At 42.3% G+C, this 23,322-nt stretch overlaps 1 protein-coding gene across 8 annotated transcripts in view; it reads left to right on the forward strand.

The window, feature by feature from the left end:
* Nucleotides 1–23,322, forward strand: part of AGAP1 (ArfGAP with GTPase domain, ankyrin repeat and PH domain 1) — a 502,402-nt gene that overhangs the window by 327,320 nt on the left and 151,760 nt on the right. For all 8 annotated transcript variants that reach the window (XM_073577586.1, XM_073577587.1, XM_073577588.1 and 5 more), the window contains one exon: nt 7,466–7,558. In XM_073577586.1, the coding sequence (XP_073433687.1) occupies nt 7,466–7,558 (93 nt within the window). The remainder of the gene's footprint in view (nt 1–7,465; nt 7,559–23,322) is intronic.

Genomic DNA, 23,322 nt, shown 5'->3' on the forward strand with positions numbered 1-23,322 from the left:
TCTTTAAGGGGTCTAGTTTCCAAAATGGGGTCACTTGTTGGGGGTTTCCACTGTTTAAGAACATCAGGGGCTCTCCAAACGCAACATGGCATCCGACCTCAATTCCAGTCAATTCTGTGTTGAAAAAGTCAAACGGCGCTCCATCCCTTGCGAGCTCTGCCGTGTGCTGAAAAAGTAGTTTACCACCACATATGGGGTATCGGCGTATTCAGGAGAAATTGCACAACAAATTTTGTGGTTCATTTTCTCTGTTAACACTTGTGAAAATAAAAAAAGATTGGTTCTGAAGTAAATTTTTTGTCAAAAAAAGTTAAATGTTAATTTTTTCCTTCCACATTGCTTTAGTTCCTGTGAAGCAAGTAAAGGGTTAATAAACTTCTTGAATGTGGTTTTGAGCACCTTGAGGGGTCTAGTTTTTATAACAGTGTCATTTTTGGGTATTTTCTGTCATGTACACCCCTCAAAATGACTTTAAATATGATGTGGTCCCTAAAAAAAAATGGTTTTGTAAATTTTGTTGTAAAAATGAGAACTCGCTGGTCAACTTTTAACCCTTATAACTTCCTAACAAAAAAAAATTTTGCTTCCAAAATTGTGCTGATGTAAAGTAGACATGTGGGAAATGTTATTTATTACGAAATTTGTGTGACACATCTCTCTGATTTAAGGGCATAAAAATTTAAAATTTTAAAATAGCCAAAATTTTCACCATATTTCCGTTTTTTTCATGAATAAACACAAGACTTATCGAATAAATTTTACCACTAACATGAAGTGCATTATGTCACAAAAAAACAATCTCAGAATCAGCGGGATCCGTTAAAGCGTTCCAGAGTTATAACCTCATAAAGTGACAGTGGTCAGAATTGTAAAAATTGGCCTGGTCATTAAGCTGCAAACTGGCTGTCGCTAAGGGGTTAAAATAAAAAATAGCCTTATTCTCACCTTCCGGCAGCATCCCCAGGCCTCAGCGATGCTCCCGGCAACTCCCGTTTCCAGTGATGCCTTGTGACAATGACCTGTGATGACGTAGAGGTCTCGCGTGATGCTACGTGATCAAAGGTCATTGTCGCAAGGCATCGCTGGGAACGGGAGTTGCCGGGAGCATCGCTGAGGCCTGGGGACGCTGCGTGGGACGCCGGAAGGTGAGAATAACACGATTTTTTATTTTTTTTATTATTATTTTTAACTTTATATCTTTTTACTACTGATGCTGCATAGGCAGCCTCAATAGTAAAAAATTGATCACACTTGTCAAACACTATGTATTTTCGGTTTTCAGTTTTGATTTTTTGCTCCCCTTCTTCCCAGAGCCATAACTTTTTTATTTTTCGGTCAATATGGCCATGTGAGGGCTTGGTTTTTGCGGGACAAGTTGAACTTAACGACACCATTGGTTTTAACATATTGTGTACTGGAAAACGGGAAAGAAATTCCAAGTGCGGTGAAATTGCAAAATTGCCATCCCATATTATGATTCTCCAGGTCATTACGAGTTCATAGACATTAAACATGTCTAGGTTCTTTTTTTAAAAAAATTCCAAACTTTGTTAAAAAAAAAAAATTGTGCCATTTTCCGATACCCGTAGCGTCTTCATTTTTCGTGATCTCGGGTTGAGTGAGGGCATATTTTTTGCGCGCCGAGCTGACATTTTTAATGATGCCATTTTGGTGTAGATACGATCTTTTGATTGCCAGTTATTGCATATTAATGCAATGTTGTGGCAACCAAAAAAACGAAATTATGGCGTTTTTACTTTTTTTTTTCTCACTACACCTTTTAGCGACCAGGTTAATCCTTTTTTTTATTGATTGGGCGATTCTGAACGCATCAATACCAAATATGTGTGTTTTAATTTTTTTTTTAATTGTTTTATTTTGAATGAAGCGAAAGGGGGAGTAATTTGAACTTCTATATTATTTTCTTAATATTTTTAAAAACTTTTTTTTTACTTTTGGCATGCTTCAATAGTCTCCATGGGAGACTAGAAGCTGCCATAACCTGATTGGCTCTGCTACATACAGGCGATGATCAGATCGCCTCTATGTAGCAGAATTACTCACTTGCTGTGAGCGCCAACCACCGAGCGACGCTCACAGCAAGGCGGCAGTGACAACCATAGAGGTCTCCAGGAGACCTCTGATTGTCACGCCTACCCATCGGTGACCCGCGATACCGATGTGCGGATTTAGGCGCGATTGCCGGAAGCGCATGTTAAATGCCTCTGTCAGCGTTTGACAGCGGCATTTAATGGGTTAATAGCCGCCGGTGGATCGCAATTCCATCTGCAGCTGTTCCAGGCACATGTCAGCTGTTCAAAACAGCTCACCTGTGCCAGGAAAATGTGGGCTCACCGCTGGAGCCCAAATCAAAGGGAGGGAGTCCGACGTGGGTGTACTATTATGCCCCACATCAGAAAGGGGTTAATACGCTAGGAAGGGCTATGGATAGTGGCACCTTCCCAGATTAATTAGACCAGATGTTAGTCACCCCAGAAATGGTGCATCCATTAGGTGTACCATTTATTTTGCTTAACCTCCGCTCTTCCCAATTACCCTGGTGCTTTGGCAATCGAGGTAATGGGTTTGGGGTTGATGTCAGCTGTGTAATGTCCATCAAGCCCAGAGGTTAGTAATTGAGAGGCGTCTATAAAACACCCCCATTACTAAACCCAATGTTAAAACAAAGAAACACACCCACATCCTTTATTTCTTAAAAAAAAAAAAAACACTCCCCGACAATTATCCATTCATTGCAATAAACAAAATAATCCACAAAGTCTGCCGAAATCCATATAGAGGTCCTATGATGATCCCCATCTTCTTTGTCCAGTCTATGGAGCCCCGTTCAGAGAATGCAGCTCCATAGACTGGAGCTGCAGCCACTGCCGGTTCACACACATCGAAGCGCGAGAACACCTGCTGCTGTGATAAGTGGTGATGTCAGTAAGGATATGGCAGTTAGTGTTACTGACATCACCGCTCACAGCGCGAGAACTTGTTGCCAGTTCTCACACTGTGCAGTACTAACGCTGCGTGTGGTGACTTTAGTAATAGTAAGGTTACTGCAGTTCAGTGGCTGTGGACTGCGATAACCTTACTGTCACCGCAGCTGTCTGCTTAGCCTTTGCTGGTTATTAAAAATGGTGGGGGGCCCCACGTCAGTTTTTTTTTTTTTTTTTGGGGGGGGGGGGGTCCCCGTTTTTAGTAACTAGTAAAGGCTAAGCAGGCGACTGTGAGGTGATAGTAATAGGCTGGGAAGCTCCATGGTTACTGGCCACTTCCCAAACTAATAAGACCACCTCACAACTGTCGTCTTTTTCTTAGCATATTTATTAAAAAATAGGGGGGACCCCATGCAATTTTTAATAATTTTTTTTATTATTCCTAAAAAGCTGCCAGTTAAGCTCCAAAGAGCTTATTAAATATCTGAATGCTATGTATCCCTCTTTCTATCTGTATCTTTAATCTATCTGTATAAAAGTGTTTTATTACTTAGAAAACCAGCTTTAAATTACAGAGATTACTTTATGTGGAAATGATGTTAAAAACGCATTGCGTACTCATGTCATATAGCTGCTAGTTAAGAAAAATCGCATCATACTTGCACAACACTCGTCCTACTTTTCTGGATCAACAGAGTGATTTCTTTTTACTCAGATGAGAGCGAGCCCTTAGGCTAAGGCTGGCGTCACATGATTGCTTGTTTCTCTGATTAGCCAATAAAGGTATCACTCCTTGAATACTTTTCTTAATTTTTTTTGAGGAAATAAGTATTTACATCTATTTTTCTGGCTAACACGGTACCAGAGTATTATTTTTGTATTGCACATCTCTCATCTGAGAAAACCGGTCCAGTTATGCACATCACTCTGATAGAGTGTGATCAGAGTTAGAAATAAATAAATCTCCACCTTCTTCATTTAGTCTTTCTGTGAAAATCGGACCACACTTGGAATTGTTTTCACGTGCGGTACGATTTTTTTTTTCCCACGGACCCATAGATATGAATAGACAAGTGCTATCTGATAACCAGATGTAACTCGTGCATGCTGCGATTTCAAGTCTGGTCCAAGGAAATATTGACTTGTAGAAAATCGCATGCACTCGCAAAAAGGATTTCAGCTTGATGCTGGTTTATTTATCACAATAGTTGACCATAGTGTTGAGTAAGGGACCATAAAAGCAAGAGGTAGTGCTAAAAGCTTGACGTTTCAACCCGTGCCCTGTCTTTTTCAAATTTGTCGCTATGGGGTGAGTTGGAATATAGCAGAGATTAATGTGCTTTACAAAATATTCAATGAGTAAATTCATATAAGGCAAAGAATTGTGGTGCAGATCCAATATATACATCATGAAATATATACATCAAGTCATGGTTGCATGAATCTTTGCAGTAGTCGAGAGCTGGCAAAATATAAATCAATCAAATGCAATAACACCTATGTTATTTTCTCACTTTCCCCATAGTGGCAAATTTGAAAAATCTGGGATGGGTCGAAACATCAAGCTTTTAGCACTACCTGTCGCTTTTTTGACCTCTTTACCCAGCCCTATGGTGAACTATTGTGTTAAATCAAGCTGAAATCCTTTGTGTGAGTGCGGTTGATTTTCTACAAGTCTACTACTTGGGTTTCACAGTTCCACCTGCACCCAACGCTGAGTGCGCTCCATATTTCTCTATGCAAGGAAAATATCGGACATGTGCACGACCCCACAGTATAATATGGGAGATGACTGCTATCTGTCAAAACGATGGATACCAGTCGTCCAATTTTTACGGTCATGTGCACGAGCCCTAATGTTGACCAATTTCAACAAGACCAGACACCCATCTTCAGTTCAAAGAAATATTGTGCACCTTAAAAGAAGTTGTCCTCTACTTGGACAATCCCTTCTCATATTCCACGTTTGGCCCCAATAAAGTAAAAAAAGCTTTCACTCACCTCCCGTGCCGGCGCCGTTCCAGCTGTGTCAGCATTCACGTTCCCAGGGCTCTCATGCGGTTATGACGACACGTGGCCTGGCCCTGGCGCCCAATCAGCACTGGCATCACTGTCCCCACCTTTGGACAAATTGAATATCAAAAGGAAGTCAAGTTAAGGCAACTCTCTCACTTCCTCTTGATGTTCGATTTGTCCGAAGGCGGGGACAGTGATGCCAGTGCTGATTGGGCAACGGGGTCATATGTCGTCATAATCGCGCGAGTGCCGACACTGCTGGAACGGTGTCGGCATGGGAGGAGAGTATAGGCGCTTTTATTTTATCAGGGACAGACATTTTGATAAAGAAGGAGTTGTCCTCGCAGTTGACAAACCCTTTAATTTACTCTGGCCCTTTATTCAGAACAATGATTACTCCAGTGCCCGCTGTACTGATGCTGTGCAATCATTACGACTCGTGGCTGATGAGTGACGTTTTCATACATTAAAAAAATATATATAAACTTGTTATATTGTAAAATCTTCAATAAAATAAGGTTACATTCATGAACAAACGTTATTTCTCAATTTCTCATTAACACTGTCTAGCAAATGTTACCCTGCCCTTACTGTACCATGGGTCTAATATCTTAACCAAAACCATAAGACACCTCCATGTCAAGCACCAAATATCACATACTGTATCATGAGAGAATCCTCCTCATCACCTGGGGGCTATTGTGAGTCAAAAGGGAATCAAACCAAGGCTTCTATAACTTATCACATTCTTCAGGACAGTGTCTGTTTTTCTATACCACCCTCTCATAGAAAGCTGCTTTATTTACCATACTGACCCAGTGTGATGTCAGTGGAGGTCTTCTATCCGTCCATCTCATGGTGATAGCCTTGCCAGCCAAAACCAATGTTTCCCTGAGAAAGAGTGTAAGGGTAGTGAGGCTAGGTCTCCTCATCAGGGATTCCTAATAAACACACCTTAGGGCGTATTAAATGTAAAAATAAGTGTAATTATTTCAGGATCACATCAGTGCTGTCAGAGGTAGTAAACTTTGGTCTCCATGAGTGACCATCACACAGGAGCTGAGACATTATATGCCCAAACTTCTTGATGCTGATTTGCTGGAAAATTGGTGAGGATCCAATCCCATGAAAGTTATCTTTTGGTCTGATTTTTAATTTGACAAATCTAATACATGTTTATGGAGCAACCCCTTTAACCTCTGTTCACATGACACTTTGCGTCTACACCAGGAAAAAAATGCTAATTTCTATGCCAGACATACATCCTAGATTCAACTGAGTGCTTTACATATGTATGTCTTCAATTTAACATGTTGCGTTCTGCGCAGGCATCCGCATACATTCGCATGGCCTGCTTACCCAATGTTAAAGATAGGTACGCAGGATGCATGCCGACGTAGGCGGAGCTGAATGGAAGAGGTGCGGCAGTGGGCGGAGTTTCACGGAGGAACACCACAGCTCTGCCCTACGCAAGTGTGAAACTAGCCTAAAAGAGAAAAATATATATAATCGGAAAAAAAGTATACTCCTTGAGTATATTGGAGCGTGCAGTCGTATTTGGAGCACAATTCCAGAATCTCGTTTATATGCTGGGAGCATGCAGTGATCGGACCCCGGCAGTGATATTCTGTAGCCCTGATCTATGATCGGGAGTATCGGTGACTACATTAGTCACATAGCATATGACTTGTGCTGGATTATATTAATTGGATCATTATCAGCATGTTTGTAAATGTTCTTGTGAGACGGCTGCAGATGGCCCCCATCAATCTGCGCTTGCATTCGTCTTTCAACCACATTAAACAGGCCCAGCGATGCCAAATTGCCTTCATGCAAAGCGATTGCCAGTAAGCACCTTTATACCTGCTTTGGCGTCAGTTCAGACAAGGTTCGATCTGGTGGACCGTGAAGAATATTTTTACATGTCGTTATGGTCATTGACACAAGAATTATCGTTACAATTCCTCTCTGACCTATAATTATTTTATATGTGACCTGGATATTGTACGGGTTGACCACTAGGAACAGGTCACCATTTTTTATGAAGCTGTCGCCTCACCAAATTGCGGTAGGTCCGTGCATGTCTCTGATGTGTAACCTGCTTATGAAGTTATCTGCGGAATCGACGTGAGATCTCGCTCAGCACGATTTATTCTTACAAAACTGCAATACAAGCAAAATGTCTAAATAATTATATCCCGCCATCTACTCCATCACCCGCCCTGTAGGTAATGCATTGCTAATATAATGGGAAACGCGTTTCGCACTATACCCATGCAATGTTCCTGAAGGGTTAAGGAACAGTGTGCTGACTGAGTAGCAGAGGTACAGGAAGGCAACTATTTTCTGCCGAAGCTTGCAATCTAACCTTGCTGTTCTTATTTCTGTGTCCACGGCAGATTAAATGAAGCAGACTGCGCTGACGGGGCGCGGGAGGCACGCCGGGAGAGCGGACGCTCTGTGTTTGTGGTGGTTTTAACGGGATGTGAACTTTTGCTTTTCAGTCTCGAAAAGGGAGCGACCCAGACAAAGATAAGAAAGGTCTAGAGAGCAGAGCAGACAGCATCGGCAGCGGGCGAGCAATACCAATTAAACAGGTAAGCTTCCTCCTTGCCTCCGCCTCCCTCCGCCAGGCTCCAGTGTGTAATTAGAGGAGCCCACGCTCGGGGTCTCGTCTCCGAGCCCCCCGCTCTCTGCACCGCGTTTGATGCCCCCCTCCCCGAATGTGGAAGAGTTGCTCACTTGACATCAATTAGGCACGAATCCTGCGCACATTAAAATGGGATCATTAGGATAAAGAGGTGGTGTGAGAGGGGGAGGGGATCTGCCATGTGACAACAGGCCCTAATGAAGTGAGCTGTTCAGGGGGAGGCAGCCAGGCCTAGGCAGCTTCAAAGTGACGCCTTTGTGTAGAAAGCTTTGATTGGGCCTCTCTGCGCCTGTCTGCTGGGGGATTGGGAGCCCCCCTTCGGTAACCACGCACGGGCTTGATTTGGCTGGTACTCTGAACCCCCCTCTGACGGCCGATGGGCAATTAGCCACACTGAACGTGTCAGCTGCAAGACCCTGTTTGTAATTTGCTAATGAAGTACTTGTACCTTTTGATTAGGTTCAGTTTCATTTAGGCCTCCATTACCCGAGTGAGCGTTTACAGCCCTAATGAACGGGCTTAATTAATCCTTTCTGGTGACGCGGAGGGAAAAGGATGGGGTGATGAGGTAGAGTCAGCAGGAGCAGAGGCTTGGAAACGTTAGCCCATGAGAGGCCGATGGTAGCCTAACAAGGACGAAAGGCTTTGGTGTGGATCCAGAGAGAGTACGAGAGCTCCGTAACGAGGCAGAAAGCAGATATACAACTTGTGATTCCTGTCTGAGCAGACATCAGGGAGTCTTTAAGAGCTCTACAGGAGTTTAGGTTTCTGTTGTATAGGTCGATGCCACCGTATAGATGAGCACTGATTATGACAGCATGGAACTTTCCAAAGGTTTTTCAAGCTGATAAATTGATCATTAGACGCCGTCCTTAGCAGCTAGTGTTGTGAACTAATTTGTCAATGAGCTTTCTGTGGCAGAAGCAAAGACCCCCATAACATCTCTTTGATTATTTTTGGGGCAGTTGACACGCGGCAGCCATGTTCGGATGTCACCTGCGACTATCCCACATCACAGGCAAATTGCAGTAACAGCATGTGCGGACACCAGCGATTCTTCCTCTATGGGAAGATAGATTACTAGCAGATTACTAGTTCACTATTGTCCAAAAGGACATCGTTCCCGGTCTTTGGGGACTTTAAGCCTCACTGTCCAATAATGCGCGTCCCTCGCTTGTCTTGGGAGTCACGTAATGGAGTAGATGAAATGTATAAATTACTTTCTGTGAAGTCCTTTCATCCATAGACATCGTAGATCTGGAAATGAAATGGAAAAATAATCCATTTAAACCTTCTTTGTATATTGTAACCTGTTAGTTTTGTCTAATGTATCTTTTGTTTATGGAACATTACATATAATTATATATTTAGAGAGAGGGGTGAGGACTTAGAAGACAGCACCTGCTTTCTTGGCTGTAAAAAAGCTGCGTTCAAAACAGGTTCGTTCTGTACTGTAGACAAATGGGATTACGTGCCACTTGTCTACAGTACGTGTTTAATAAAGTTTGTTTTATATATCAAAAATGTAGCAAAACTTGTTTGCTTTTTTTTGTAGCATTTTTTTGCACTTACTACTTTTTATGGGTGAAAAAATGGTGCAAAATGCTGCGAAAAGTGACGAGCTGCAGATTTCAAGTTTTCAATTTCAGTCGGGGGGGGGAATAAAGCTTGTGCGTGAGATTTCAGAAATTTCGGAACTTTCGTTGGTCACTCTTGAACTCGACTTCTTATTTGCTTAAAAAAAAAAGCAGCCGAAAAAGGCTACATGTGAACACAGCCTAAGAACCTAGACGCCATTCCGCTGTTTCTAAGGTCCTCACTTGTGTCTTGTAGCGACTTCTCTCACTTCTGGCTGCAGAGAGCTGTACATGGAGAACGCCTGATTGCAGTGGGAGGCAGAGGCTCCTCTGGTGCCATTTGCATAAATCTTGTTAAGTCAGAGGCGGTTAATGAGGTACAAATGAGGCAAGGAAGGTGACATGCAGCTCCTGCTGGCAGATGGGAGGTGGCTCACGAGGTATCAGCTGCCGAGGTGCCTGCTCCCCCCTCACCTCTGGATTGGCTCCGTAATGCATCCACGGACAAAGGACTGGAGAACAGAGCTTGCAATTCAAGCTCGTATGTGTCCTCACATCTCACTGCATTGCAGGTCTTTGGAGCACGCTATCGGGGGGACGCAATCGATATTTTTGAGCTACGTTTCATGTGCTATTTTTCTTGTGAGGCGCTGTTTCTGCCGACTGTCCCCAAGGGTCTCTGCTTTGTAAAACGGTAGCAGAACTCAAATCAGAATTACGACTAGATTTTAGTGCATTAATAATTAAAGTGATAGGCTGCCGTAAATCTGAGATGCCCAAAAATAAACTGGTGACAGCTCCAGTTTAAACCAGTGATACAGGACTTTATAGAGACTCCCTGCCCGCTGTCACCGGAGATAGATCAGATCTCTGGACAGAAGTTTGTACGCCTTTTTTTTTTCTTTCCAGTGCCTCGCGCCAGAGCCTCTGGGACAAATCTTTATTAAATGGGGCCCATAAACAGTTTCCCATTAGGAGCGGAATTGTATCTCTTTGCCGCATATAATTTGGTCACCCAGCGTTGGTTGAGTCACAGAGACTCATTACGAGTCCTTGTGGATGGGACTGAAAGCTGCTAACGATTGTACCAGTATAATTAAATCTTTCCAAGCACTCGGCAGCAGTGTCAACGAACTGTGAAGAAAATAATGTTATATAGCCAATCAAAAAGAGATACTTGTAAACTCATTTGAAGCGTCAGTGTGTGTTAGAGCCCTCTCTCTGGATGATGCTTATTGCTTGAGAAATTAAAGATACAGTTTTGTGCTAAGAGGCAATCCGGAAATTACATCCTGAATTAGTTGTTAATTGATTTGGTAATTCCCTGGGGTCTGCACACTCTCTCTCACTTCATTTTTTCCCTTTTTGTTGCTTTTCGTTAAGTGTCTGTTCTCCCAGCTCCACAATCATGTTTACCAATTAGATGTAATGATAGGAACAATGTGGGGATGTGAGCTGGATGCAATGTGTGTTGTGTGTGCGTGCCGGAGTTAATGTGGAGTGCGTGTGTGTGCTCGACTGCGCTCCTAAACCACTGCGCCACATGTCATGTTCTGTGTGCCGCCTGGTTTGTGTGTGTGTGCGGAAGTTTGCAGGAATATACTTATGGTTCAGATGGAATTTTCATGTCTGGGATTTCTTGTTACATTGATGCGATGCATATATTGTATTCGGGTACGTTTAGACGTTTTGGAACAAAATCCTCAAGTGTTTGCATTTATATCTTATATTATACAAATTACAGAAGCCAGTCAGCCAACTAAGGCTATTTTCTATTCAAAAGTCTTATGCTGGCCATACAAATAAGATGGCTGTTGGCCAAAAGATCGCCATCTCAGCCAACTCCGCCAAACACGAGAGCACTCGTTTGACCGTGCTCTCCTGTGTTCTCTATGATAAGGCCTCTGACTGACATCTCTACAACGTCTCTCTTGATCATCAATCGGCCGGCGCCCCCATAGAAATTAGACCATTGGTTGAACCTGTCGATACTGGTGTGTTTGACTGACCCAAGTTTAATGTGTATCGGGGTCTAAAATTGAATTGTTCCTGTGAAGGTTATGTTCACATGTGGAGGATTGAGTTCAGGCATTTTGCAAATACAGTTGTGGCCAAAAGTATTGACACCCCTGCAATTCTGTCAGATAATACTCAGTTTCTTCCTGAAAATTATTGCAAACACAAATTCTTTGGTATTAATTATTATCTTCATTTAATTTGTCTTAAATGAAAAAACACAAAAAGAATTGTCCTAAAGCCAAATTGGATATAATTCCACACCAAACATACAGTCATATGTAAAAGTTTGGGCACCCCTATTGATGTTAACCTTTTTTCTTTATAACAATTTTGGTTTTTGCAACAGCTATTTCAGTTTCATATATCTAATAACTGATGGACTCAGTTATATTTCTGGATTCAAATGAGGTTTATTGTACTAATAGAAAATGTGCAATCTGCATTTAAACAAAATTTGACCGGTGCAAAAGTATGGGCACCCTTATCATTTTCTTGATTTGAACACTCCTAACTACTTTTTACTGACTTCCTGAAGCACTAAATTGGTTTTGTAACCTCATTGAGCTTTGAACTTCATAGCCAGGTGTATCAAATCATGAGAAAAGGTATTTAAGGTGGCCCCTTGCAAGTAGTTCTCCTATGAAGAGTGGCATCATGGGCTCCTCAAAACAACTCTCAAATGATCTGAAAACAAAGATTATTCAACATAGCTTTTCAGGGGAAGGATTCAAAAAGTTGTCTCAGAGATTTCACCTGTCAGTTTCCACTGTGAGGAACATAGTAAGGAAATGGACGAACACAGGTACAGTTCTTGTTAAGCCCAGAAGTGGCAGGCCAAGAAAAATATCAGAAAGGCAGAGAAGAAGAATGGTGAGAACAGTCAAGGACAATCCACAGACCACCTCCAAAGACCTGCAGCATCATCTTGCTGCAGATGGTGTCACTGTGCATCGGTCAACAATACAGCGCACTTTGCACAAGGAGAAGCTGTATGGGAGAGTGATGCGAAAGAAGCCGTTTCTGCAAGCACGCCACAAACAGAGTCACCTGAGGTATGCAAAAGCACATTTGGACAAGCCAGTTACATTTTGGAAGAAGGTCCTGTGGACTGATGAAACAAAGATTGCGTTGTTTGGTCATACAAAAAGGCGTTATGCATGGAGGCTAAAAAAACACAGCATTCCAAGAAAAACACTTGCTACCCACAGTAAAATTTGGTGGAGGTTCCATCATGCTTTGGGGCTGTGTGGCCAATGCCGGCACTGGGAATCTTGTTAAAGTTGAGGGTCGCATGGATTCAACTCAGTATCAGCAGATTCTTGACAATAATGTGCAAGAATCAGTGACGAAGTTGAAGTTTCGCAGGGGATGGATATGTCAGCAAGACAATGATCCAAAACACCGCTCCAAATCTACTCAGGTATTCATGCAGAGGAACAATTACAATGTTCTGGAATGGCCATCCCAGTCCCCAGACCTGAATATCATTGAACATCTGTGGGATGATTTGAAGCGGGCTGTCCATGCTCGGCGACCATCAAACTTAACTGAACTGGAATTGTTTTGTAAACAGGAATGGTCACAAATACCTTCATCCAGGATCCAGGAACTCATTAATAGCTACAGGAAGCGACTAGAGGTTGTTATTTTTGCGAAAGGAGGATCTACAAAATATTAATGTCACTTTTATGTTGAGGTGCCCATACTTTTGCACCGGTCAAATTTTGTTAAAATGCAGATTGCACATTTTCTGTTAGTACAATAAACCTCATTTGAATCCAGAAATATAACTGAGTCCATCAGTTATTAGATATATGAAACTGAAATAGCTGTTGCAAAAACCAAAGTTGTTATAAAGAAGAAAGGTTAACATTAATAGGGGTGCCCAAACTTTAACATATGACTGTAAAAAAGAGGGTGGACAAAAGTATTGGCACTGTTCGAAAAATCATGTGATGCTTCTCTAATTTGTGTAATTAACAGCACCTGTAACTTACCTGTGGCACCTAACAGGTGTTGGTAATAACTAAATCACACTTGCAGCCAGTTGACATGGATTAAAGTTGACTCAACCTTTGTCCTGTGTCCTTGTGTGTACCACACTGAGCATGGAGAAAAGAAAGAAGACCAAAGAACTGTCTGAGGACTTGAGAAACCAAATTGTGAGGAAGCATGAGCAATCTCAAGGCTACAAGTCCATCTCCAAAGACCTGAATGTTCCTGTGTCTACCGTGCGCAGTGTCATCAAGAAGTTTAAAGCCCATGGCACTGTGGCTAACCTCCCTAGATGTGGACGGAAAAGAAAAATTGACAAGAGATTTCAATGCAAGATTGTGCGGATGTTGGATAAAGAACCTCGACTAACATCCAAACAAGTTCAAGCTGCCCTGCAGTCCGAGGGTACAGCAGTGTCAACCCGTACTATCCGTCGGCATCTGAATGAAAAGGGACTGTATGGTGGAAGACCCCACTTCTTACCCTGAGACATAAAAAAGCCAGGCTGGAGTTTGCCAAAACTTACCTGAAAAAGCCTAAAACATTTTGGAAGAATGTTCTCTGGTCAGATGAGACACAAATTTGGGGCAAAGGCATCAACATAGAGTTTACAGGAGAAAAAAAGAGGCATTCAAAGAAAAGAACAGTCAAACATGGCGGAGGTTCCCTGATGTTTTGGGGTTGCTTTGCTGCCTCTGGCACTGGACTGCTTGACCTTGTGCATGGCATTATGAAGTCTGAAGACTACCAACAAATTTTGCAGCATAATGTAGGGCCCAGTGTGAGAAAGCTGGGTCTCCCTCAGAGGTCATGGGTCTTCCAGCAGGACAATGACCCAAACACACACTTCAAAAAGCACTAGAAAATGGTTTGAGAGAAAGCACTGGAGACTTCTAAGGTGGCCAGCAATGAGTCCAGACCTGAATCCCATAGAAAACCTGTGGAGAGATCTGAAAATGGCAGTTTGGAGAAGGCACCCTTCAAATATCAGGGACCTGGAGTAGTTTGCCAAAGAAGAATGGTCTAAAATTCCAGCAGAGCTTTGTAAGAAACTAATTGATGGTTACCGGAAGCGGTTGGTCGCAGTTATTTTGGCTAAAGGTTGTGCAACCAAGTATTAGGTTGAGGGTGCCAATACTTTTGTCTGGCCCATTTTTGGAGTTTTGTGTGAAATGATCAATGTTTTGCTTTTTGCTTCATTCTCTTTTTTTGTTTTTTTCATTTAAGACAAATTAAATGAAGATAATACTAAAGAATGTGTTTGCAATCATTTTCAGGAAGAAACTGAGAATTATCTGACAGAATTGCAGGGGTGTCAATACTTTTGGCCACAACTGTATAAATCCATCCTATACATGTGAATACGGTTAAGTACAAACTAATTGTGACTGACAACATAGGTTTAGCAGATACAGTGCAAGATTTAAAGTGACTGAGTGCAGCTTCACCTTAAGTAGTTTGGCCAACGTCGGTCTCTGTCGGCCAACGTCGGTCTCTGTCGGCCAACGTCGGTCTCTGTCGGCCAACGTCGGTCTCTGTCGGCCAACGTCGGTCTCTGTCGGCCAACGTCCGGTCACTGTCGGCCAACGACTGTGTCTCTCGGCCAACCGTTCCTGTGTTCTCTATGGGGAGAGTGGAGTAAGCCTCTGAAAAGAAAGTATTGGGTGATTGATTCTAACTGCTCGATCCTTATCTTCTCTGACATAATCTATCAAGGAGTCGTCAGGAGATCCCAATACACATTAGGCCATGGTCACATGTCCTATAATCATGCGTTACAAACGGATCCAGCAACAATCCTTTGACAAAAAGTTGCGTGGACACAACTTTTTTGTCCTGCTAAAATAAAAAAAACGGATTTCAACTGGATCTTTTTTTTTTTTTTTCATTGAAGTCTATGGAAGCGGGTCCATTAAATAGCCATAAGTTTTTCTTTCAATTGAAAAGGATTTGTTTTTTGCCTACTGGATCAGTTTGAAATGGAAGAAACGCTGATGGCTATTTAACGGACCCGCTTCCATAGAGTTCAATGTTAAAAAAAAAAAAATCCAATTGAAAACAGGTTTTTTTAGCTTAACAAAATAGTTTTGTCCACATAATTTTTTGTCAACCGATTGCTACTGAATCCGTTTTCTAACGGATGATTACTGGACATCAGCCGACCATCTAAGGCTATCCACAGATATGGATCCAACATCAGGGATCACATAGACATTACCAAATATCTGGTAAAACATGGCCTTGTACTTGTGATGTGCATAGCTAGGAGGCCACAGATGTGTACACGGTTTTTATTTTAATACATAAACTTTGTTAACCAAAATTACCCTTCCTTGGATTTTTGGAACATTCACATACACACCAGAAAATTAAAAATCAACATTCTATTATGCTTTCATACATATATATTTCCAGAACACACACACCTAGTCCTTTTCCCATAAGTTTGCATAGAAGTGCCTTCTTCTATAGCATTAACTCGCACTCCTTAGAAGTACCGCACACGTTGGGCAGAGTTCACACATGCCCCTTATGCCTGTATTACAATCACTAGAACTAAAGAAACCAAACATCTGGTTTTAGGCAAATGGAAAAGCATTAGCACCATGTGAAAAACTGTGAGTAGATGCTTTGGTAAAATATTTCCTTTATGTGGAAAATATAAAACATGCAAGAATCTAACGTAGTACTTTACAGTCATGACAACTTGCAAGCAACTTTGCAACAAACAAGAATTAAAGCTTTCCTTTCATCCTTGGGCTTTTTTGTTAATTTTGGGCAAAACATTTTGTTTGAAAATACTTTCAGCAATATATTAATACACACGTGTATGAGAGAAACCAAAAATAAGCGATTCTGAGGCTATGTGCCCACGCAGTGTTTTAAAACGCACAGTGAAAACCGGACTCCTTCCCAGAAATGGCGCGTTTTTTTCCGTGCCATTTTGCCGCAATTTTCTCAAGCACTTTCCAAGCGATTTGAAGCATCGCTTGGAAAGTGATTGACAGGTTGGTCACACTCGTCAGACATAGTGTTTGACAAGTGTGAGCAGATTTTTACTATTGAGGCCGCCTATGCGGCCTCAATAGAAAAAGATAAAAAAAATTAAAAATCGGGGTATATTTACCTTCCGACATCCCGCGCTGCATTCCCGGGCCTCAGCGTTCCCAGCGATGCCTTGCGAGACCTGTGATGACGTTGGTCTCGCGTTACTGTAGCAATCTCGCGAGACCGCTAGAGTCACGAGAGACTACGTCATCACAGGACCTTTGCCGCAAGGCATTACTGGGAACGCTTAGGCCGGGAATGCAGCGCGGGACGTCGGAAGGTAAATATACCCCGATTTTTTTATTCTTTTTTTCACAGGGGTATGGTACCCAGGGCCTGGAGGACAGTCTCCTCTCCTCCACACCGTGGGTACCAACCGCACATGAGACGCTTAACTTCCCGCATGGTGGGCATAGCCACATACGGGAAGTAAGCGATTCTCATGCATTCCTATGGGTGCGGAATCGCAGCAATTCTTTGCGATTCCGCACAAAAGAATGAGCATGCTGCGATTTTTTCCGCGATGCGATTCCGCCGATTTTTAAACGTTTTCGCAGCGATTTCGCGCCGAAAATCGCAGCAAAAACGCTTAAAAATCGCATCGTGGGCACACAGCCTTAAAGTTTATTGGATCCTTTGATTTTAGTGGGCCCAGCTAACTCATGTGTTTATGGGGTTATCCCTTGGAGAAAGAAGGAACAGGCAAGTTGAATTCCAATTTTTGCTCCCACGGGAGCCCAGCTGCTGTCTGAGGAGTCTAGTAGCCACTTTTTGCTTGGCCGATGCAAACTCCGGAAGAACAGCTGTTGGCTGAATGAACGTGGGTACCTTTAGAGTATGTGCACACATTGCGGATTTGCCGCTGCGGATCCGCAAGTGATTTGCAGTGCAATGATAACCTATGTGAAAAAAAAATGGCTGTACGCAGCATGTCAATTCTTTGTGCGGATTCCGCAGCGTTTTTACACCCATTCCATTATAGAAATCTGCAGGTGTAAAAACGCATGCCAAATCTGCAATAAATCTGCAGGAAATCAGCTTAAAAAATGCTTGGATTTTGACCTTCGGATTCTGCCAAGAGATGCAGATTCCGCGCGGAAAATTCCGCACCGCAATCTGCAACGTGTGCACATACCCTTAGGCTATGTACCAACGTATACAGAAAATTCCTGACAAAAAAAGGGACTCCTTCCCAGAAAACGCGCGTTTTTGCGCGTTTTTTTCCGGAGCGTCCCCAGTCTCATAGAATATAGTTAGAAATGCGGATTTTTCCACAAAATTAATGAGCATGCTGCATTTTTTTACCGCGATGCGTTTTTGCGCGGAAAAAACCACATCAATATGCACAAAAAGTGCGGAATTCATTCAAATGAGTGGGATGCTTCTTCTAAGCGTTTTTGCCTGTAAAAACGCTTAAACGCGAAAAAACCGCTTACGTGTGCACACACCCTTAGGGTAGCACATTAAGGAGACCGTTTCACTTTCTTAAGTCCTTCAAATAGCACAAAAAATATTGTACTGTTCGACTATTAGCAACAATAATGCCATCTCAGCAGTCTGATGTATTCTTTAGGGCTAGCCTCCCTATGCCCTTCTCATAGTGAAAAGAGTGAGGAGCTTTCTTCTTCATCCACATAGTAGACTCTTAACTTGATTGCTGCTATTAAAAAGAATTTGTCGGCAGGTTTTTGCTATAGAATCCCAAGAGTAGTATGATGTAGAAGCGGAGAGCCTGATTCCAGTGATGTCACTTACTGGCCTGCTTGGTTCAGTTTTCATTGTTGATTTAGCAGTGCTTATAACCTCGCCCACACCACTGATTGTCTTGTGTACATTGTCAGCAAGGTGCCAAGCCGTGGTGGGTGCGGGTTATGCAGATAAGTTGGACTGGCTTGCCTGCAACACCTAGTCCTGCAGTAATAATATTCTGCTGATAAAACACTGATTGTATTGAAACTACAGCACAAGGCCAAATAAGTGGCATATCCCTGGAATCAGTCTCTTTGACTAAACGTTATGCTGCTCTCAGATTAAATAACTAAAATCTGCTGACAGATTCCCTTTAAGGCTATGTGCCCACGTTGCGTGTTAAAACGCACACTAAAAACCGGACTCCTTCCCAGAAATCGCGCGTTTTTTTCAGCGCGATTTCACCGCGATTTTCTCAAGCGCTTTCCAAGCGATTTGAAGCATCGCTTGGAAAGTGACAGGTTGGTCAAACTCGTCAAACATAGTGTTTGACAAGTGTGAGCAGCTTTTTACTATTGAGGCCGCCTATGCGGCTTCAATAGTAAAAGATAAAATGTTAAAAATGATAAAAAAAAATAAAAAATCGGGGTATATTTACCTTCCGACATCCCGCGCTGCCATCCCGGGCCTCAGCGTTCCCAGTAATGCCTTGCGAGACCTGTGATGACGTTGGTCTCGCGTTACTATAGCGATCTCACGAGACCACGTCATCACAGGACCTTCCCGCAAGGCATTACTGGGAACGCTGTGGCCCAGGATGGCAGCGCGGGACATCGGAAGGTAAATATACCCCGATTTGTTATTTTTGAGTTCTTTTTTTTACAGGGGTATAGTACCCAGGGCCTGGAGGACAGTCTCCTCTCCTCCACACCGTGGGTACCAACCGCACATGAGACGCTTAACTTCCCGCATGGTGGACATAGCCACATGCGGGAAGTAAGCGATTCTCATGCATTCCTATGGGTGCGGAATCGCGGCAATTCTTTGCGATTCCGCACAAAAGAATGGTCATGCTGCAATTTTTTTCCGCGATGCGATTCCGCCGCAGAAAAAAAGTGCAGCATTAGCACAGCATGTGCGGAATGCCATAGGAATGCATGGGGGGCATTCTGTACACGATTTTTAAACATTTTTGCAGCGTTTTCGCGCCGAAAATCGCGGCAAAAACGCTTAAAAATCGCAACGTGGGCACACAGCCTAAAATGGTCTTTCTCTGTGAGCAGCCATAGGAATGGTTACTTTGTGGACCAAGTGGCAAAATTGCACTCTGTAAATGTAGCGTGACTTTATAAAAACATATCTATCGTCTTTCCTGAAATGCCTGTCTTGGTAACTACTTACCGTATATTCTCGTGTTCCCCATGATATAACAGTTCTGGGGCATTTTTTTAAGAACTGCGCATTGAGTTGTTTCTTTGTTGTTCCTCCTAGAAATGTATGGATAACGTGGCAACTGAGTTTCATTCCCTTTCTGAAAGAGACATGTTCATTTGAGACTTTCAGCAATGGTAAAATGATGTCCAAGGTGTAGGGACACACCCTGAACAGAACAGCCTCATTGTCGATTTTATTGTTTTCATGAATTTTATAGGAGGAATAACAGTAAAAAGGTACAGTGCCTAGGAATTAAAAAAAAAATCAATCATGTAGCACTCCATGGGTTATGTATCCGAAACAGAGTGAAGATAAAATCCTAGTATATATTTAACCTCTTCATGACCGGGCAATTCATGTTATTTATTTCTGGTTCCTTTTTCCAACGCTTCTTACAAGAAACACAGCATTATTACTTTTCTGTTTAACTTAGAATTATGAGGGTTTGTTTTTGCAGGACAATTACTAGTTTTTAATGACACTATCTATTTTACCACATTATGTACTGAAAAATGGGGGTAAAAAGCAAATGCGGGGAAATGGCAAAACCCCCAAAAACCGTGATTTCGACGTTATGGGGTTTGTTCATTGTGCAGTAAGATTGACCTGGCAACTTGACTTTCTGGATCAGTATTATGATTTTTTTTTATTTTTTTTTTGTGGGGAGGAATTTGACAGACAAGTTTGTTTCTGAGACCCGTAACTTTTCCTCCTCCTTTAATGGTTCAGTGTGAAGGCTTCTTTTTTCATGGCAATAAAAGTCTTGGGGACTTCAACCTGCGATCGTTTGATCATTTCTTTTATATACTTCAATTCTGCTGTATTGTTGCAGTACATAATTAAAATGACATTGTCCTATAACGTTCAGCCACAGTGTGGGGGTCACGGGAAGATTAAGATAATAGGCACCCGGCTGCTATGGCGTCACATTGACTCTCCACAATCATGTCACATGGGGCTGATGGGAGCCGAGGCTTGCATGCACCTGCAATCTTGGTCTTTATATTCTGCTGTCAGTATTTCATTATTTAGATGTTGCCATTAAACAGCAGAAATCAGAGAACGCTCCGGTCACTACTGTTGCAGGCGGATCCTGGCTGTGCAACTCAACTGACATCTCCTAAGCAATGTGTGTCCATATACTGGACCCAAATGTGTGATGTATTATTAATCCACTCGCTAGGAAAGTAATAAAAAAGGACCTGTCACTTTCCATAAATATTTTTTTCTTATCTGCTATAAATGTTGCAGTATTCCTGAATATGGGCATTATATTTTTGTTCCTACACCACTCTCTATAACTTAGATATTGCTCCCTCTTCCATATATGTAAATAGGCTTTTTAGCAAAGTGGGCAAAATCCTCAACCCTTCCCCTTGTGAGTCTCCTTAAAGGGGGTTTTCCCCCCAAACAAAATATATATTTAATTTTTACATCTTGGAATAAAAATAAGTTCCATGATTGGATGTGTTAATTAAAAACGTTCCTGTGCTGAGATAATCTTATTTATATATATATATATATATATATATATATATATATATATATATATATATAAAGCTGATTGTGTGTTTGTCAAGCTCTGCCCCACATCATGATGTCATAATGGTTGCCATGGCGGCGCTGATGTCATAATAGGTTGCATTGGTGACGGTTATGTCATAATAGGTTGCATTGGTGACAGTTATGTCATAATAGGTTGCCATGGCGAAGATGATCTCAGAATGGCTGCCATGGCTGCAATGATGTCATAATAGGTTGTCATGTTGATGATGTCATAATGGTTCCCATGGTGACTATGATGTCATAATAGGTTGCCATGTCAACGATGTCATAAAGGTTGCCATGTTAGGTATATGGGCACAGGACTATGGGATGAAGGATGTGTGATGGGTATATGGGCACTGGACTATGGGATGGAGGGATATGTATGATGGGCATATGGTCACGGGACTATGGGATGGCGGATGTGTGATGGGTATATGGGTACAGGACTATGGTATGGCGGATATGTATGATCGGTATGGGACTATGGGATGGAGGATATGTATGATGGGTATATGGGCATGGGACTATGGGATGGCAGATGAGTATATGAGCACGGGACTATGGGATGGAGGATATGTATGATGGGTATATGGGCATGGGACTATGGGATGGAGGATATGTATGATGGGTGTATGGGCATGGGACTATGGGATGGCGGATGGGTTTATGGGCATGGGACTATGGGATGGAAAAGTGTGATGGGTATATGGGCACTGGACTATGGGATGGAGGATAATCATTATAATTTGTTATAACTAACCACAGTTAGTTAGTATGCCCAGGCAATGCTGGGCGCTTCAGCTAGTAATCTTATAACTGTGCCCCTGCTTTGTACTGTGCAATGGTTCTGTCTGACCGTGCAGGAACATGGTCTGATCATACCACAGCTCCTGGGCAGGGGAGAACACAAAAGAAAGTATACAGACAGGAAAGCATGGGATCACAGCTTATTCTGTTTGTGAGGCAAAACATTTCCCTGCCTAGTTTTAAGCAATGTTTTGCCTGAAAGAAACAAGCTACATCAGCAAATTGTCTCTTCAGAGAGGAAGAAAATCAGAACTCTAGCGCCACTTGTTGGAAGCAGTAATCCTAAAAGCCAATATCAACTCTTTAACAAGCCTTGCAATATGACTTAGGACAGTGATGGCGAACCTTTTAGAGACAGAGTGCCCAAACTGCAATCCAAAACCAACTTATTTTTCGCAAAGTGCCCTGAATACTAAGGTTTTGGATTAGAAAGACAACTCGCACATTAGCGCGCTATAGAGTCAATATCAAAGAGCTTGTAAGCGCTGCACTCCAACCCTAAGATACTAGCCACCAATTGTAGTGAAGGTCTGTTCTTGAGAATGGAGAGGATTTATCATGATGAGAACAAACCCTTTAAGGCAGAGATATCAAACTTAAATACACAGAGGGCCAAAGTTAAAATTTTGCAGAAAGTTGCAGGCCATCCTTGATATTTGTTAAAAAAAAAAAAAAAAAAAAAAGTCTACAGTTGAGGAAGTTTTTCCTTATCAAATAAAACAATTAACTTTTGGAATTATAGTGGAATAATATAATATGTTATGTAACAGCACTTAAAAGCATATGGCCTAATTTACATATGTAGCTTATTTTGACACAGAAAACTGGGAAAACTTATTGACTCGAGTATAAGCCGGGTATGCATTGTATCCTAATGTCTGCAGGGCTCCTTATCCCCATCCTGGTATCCATGTCTCCTCATACCTAACCTGGTATGCATGGCTCCTCATCCCTATCCTGGTATGCTAGCTCCCGATCCCTGTCCTTGTCTGCATGGATGAAAAAAAAACCTTGAATGAAACAGATGATAATGTACGATGTAAACAATAGTGCCCCTAAACACAGTACATCGCAGTGAAGTCCTCCACACACATAGTATGATGACCCTACTGCTGTACCCTCCCCCAGTACCCCCAGCAAAAAATGGTGACCATATCACAGTATGATTCCCCAGCTGTAATCCCCACACAGCCCTCCATACAGTATAACGGGCACATAAAGTCCTCAATACAGTACAATGGCTCCACATAGATCTCCATAAAGTATAATGGATCCACATAGTCCTGCATAAAGTGTAATGGGCTCTACATAGTGTTCCATGCAGTATAATGGCCCCATATGATGCTCCATACTATAAAATGACCCCACATAGTGCTCCAAACTGTATAATGGCCACACACAATGTTCCATACTGTATAATGGCCCCACATAGTGCTCCATACTGTGTAATGGCTCCACACGATGCTCCATATTGTATAATGGCCTATAGTGTTTCATACTGTGTAACGGCCCTACATAGTGCTCCATACGGTATAATGGCCTCACATTGGAATAAAATAAACACCTATATACTCCTGTATAGGCCAACCTGAGT

Source organism: Dendrobates tinctorius, unplaced genomic scaffold (assembly GCF_039654945.1).
Source record: "Dendrobates tinctorius isolate UK_male_01 unplaced genomic scaffold, ASM3965494v1 ptg000056l, whole genome shotgun sequence".
Lineage (NCBI taxonomy): Eukaryota > Metazoa > Chordata > Amphibia > Anura > Dendrobatidae > Dendrobates > Dendrobates tinctorius.